Here is a 2,030-nt window from a genome sequence, read left to right on the forward strand (position 1 = left end):
GAAAGAATAAATGACAGATGAAAAACAAGTTTCAAGACCTAGGTAGGGCCCAACTCTTAAAAGACCGTTAGCTATTTTGAAAGGGTTCAGCTTCATCCTGAGCAAATAAATGATATTATGTGATTGGCATCTAAGAAAATTCAAGCTGGTGGCTTTGTGGAGGAGGTATAGAGTGGTAAAAAGCAGGAAGTTGTACTGATAAGTTTAGAAAGGGAGAAAGGGGCCTGGATCAAGAGGGAGGATGAGGAGATTAAGTGGAGGTGAGTTGCGGAGAGATTTAGAAGTCTGAATTGGCTTCCTGTAGAACTGCCAGGGTAGAGAGTAGAGTAGGCTAAGAGTGCACTGGCACAGTGGTTTCACTGTGATAGCAAATGGAAGAGGGTTGCTGACTGTGGAAAATGGAAGGAGGCCTTTTAATCATATGGAGTTGAGGTGATTGTGGGATAATACTCTTTCTCTCTCGACTGTACTTGCATTTAACTTCTCTGCACTCCTTGGATTCAGGTGCAGTGGGCTAAGACCAGCCCAACACCGTAGGTTAGTGTATAAGTGGTGTCTAATTAATAGCGGAAAGGACATTTAGGAGGTCATCTTTACTCTTTGGCAGTGGGAGGGTAATGGGGTGTGCTCAGTTGCTAAGTTAACTGCTAATTCTAACTGGAAATGTATTCTTTGACAGCAAACATATTCAGTTTTGCATCTTTTCCCTTTATACCCAAGATGACACTTTGCATAAAACAGACTGGACAAAGTTAAATAGATGCTGCACAGGAAGATTTTGAAAGGAAATCCATCATCAAGCATGGCTTATCACTTGGGGTTACTCCAGGATGCAGGGAGTTAGAAAGGCGTTAGACAGGAGGAACTACAAATCCCTTTCAATAAAGACAAAAACAGATGAATAAACCATTAACTCAAGAAAACCTCTGCAGAAGTTTCAGTGACACCGGTGCTATTCCAGAGATTATGTGGAGTGACAGCTTGTGATTTTAAGCTTGTGAGAAGACTGGGACAAGTGATTTGGGCACCTGTGCTTATCAGAGAAAGGAATTTCTAATGCATCTGGTGATATGGTAAAGAGTCCAGAAGAATAGAGACCATATTTCACAGAAGCCTCCCTAGGGTGAGATTCTTTTTATTTATTTATTTATTTGCGCATACAGAACTGGGGTACAGGCCGGAGGCTCAGGGGTGGTGAGAGGCTTCACCAGAGACAGAGTGGGGAGCAGGGGCCCATACATAGATGGAAACGATTGAATCAAGCCATAGGGTGGTTTCTGGAGGGGAAGGAATACTAGGACTTGTAGGAAAGACCCAGAGAAAACGAGGAAAGGAAGGCGCTGGCAACAGCTTGGGGAGAGGGGGAGACAAGGGGAATAGCAGTGGAGGAGGTGGAGATAGGAGAGAAGCAACGGAGTGTGAAAGCAGCCTCACGTGCAGGGCGTGAGTTAACGATTTTGGAGAAGAGCTGCAAAGAGAACTGGGTTTCGAACTGGGAAGGAGGGAGTATCCCTTCTGTCCTGGCGATCCCTTCTGCGCTTACACAGACCAACTCCGCGCGAAGGGGGTGTGGTACTGAGCTCTGGGAGGTGGGAGTGTGAGACGGTGGCGATGGGGGCGCCGCCCAATTCCTCCAGAAGTGTAAGGCCAGGAAAACTGCCAGGAGCCGCAGGCGGCCCCGCCGCGCGGAGGCGGGCGCTACGCCGAAGGGCGGGTCGCGGGAGGGCGTGGGGACGACCCGGAGGCGCAGTCCGGAGGCGGCGCTAGGACCCGCCGGCGGCCCGCCGGCTCCCGGGAGGTTGATAAAGCGGCGGCGGCGTTTGACGTCAGTGGGGAGTTAATTTTAAATCGGTACAAGATGGCGGAGGGGGACGAGGCAGCGCGGAGGCAGCAGCCGCACCAGGGGCTGCGGCGCCGGCGGCGGACCAGCGACCCAAGCAGCGGGGTCAACCACGTCTCGTCCACGACCTCCCTAGGTACGCGCCGGCGGGGCGGAGGCCGCAGGTCCCAGGTGGGGAGCGGGCGCGGGC

At 51.3% G+C, this 2,030-nt stretch overlaps 1 protein-coding gene across 3 annotated transcripts in view; it reads left to right on the forward strand.

The window, feature by feature from the left end:
• Positions 1–1,851: 1,851 nt before the first annotated feature.
• Positions 1,852–2,030, forward strand: part of ATL2 (atlastin GTPase 2) — a 42,241-nt gene continuing 42,062 nt past the window's right edge. For all 3 annotated transcript variants that reach the window (XM_012727573.1, XM_004686285.2, XM_012727574.1), the window contains exon 1: positions 1,852–1,976. In XM_012727573.1, coding sequence (XP_012583027.1) covers positions 1,859–1,976 — 118 coding nt within the window. In that variant the 5' untranslated portion in view covers positions 1,852–1,858. The remainder of the gene's footprint in view (positions 1,977–2,030) is intronic.

This window comes from Condylura cristata, unplaced genomic scaffold (assembly GCF_000260355.1).
Source record: "Condylura cristata isolate star-nosed mole 26May11 unplaced genomic scaffold, ConCri1.0 scaffold00020, whole genome shotgun sequence".
Lineage (NCBI taxonomy): Eukaryota > Metazoa > Chordata > Mammalia > Eulipotyphla > Talpidae > Condylura > Condylura cristata.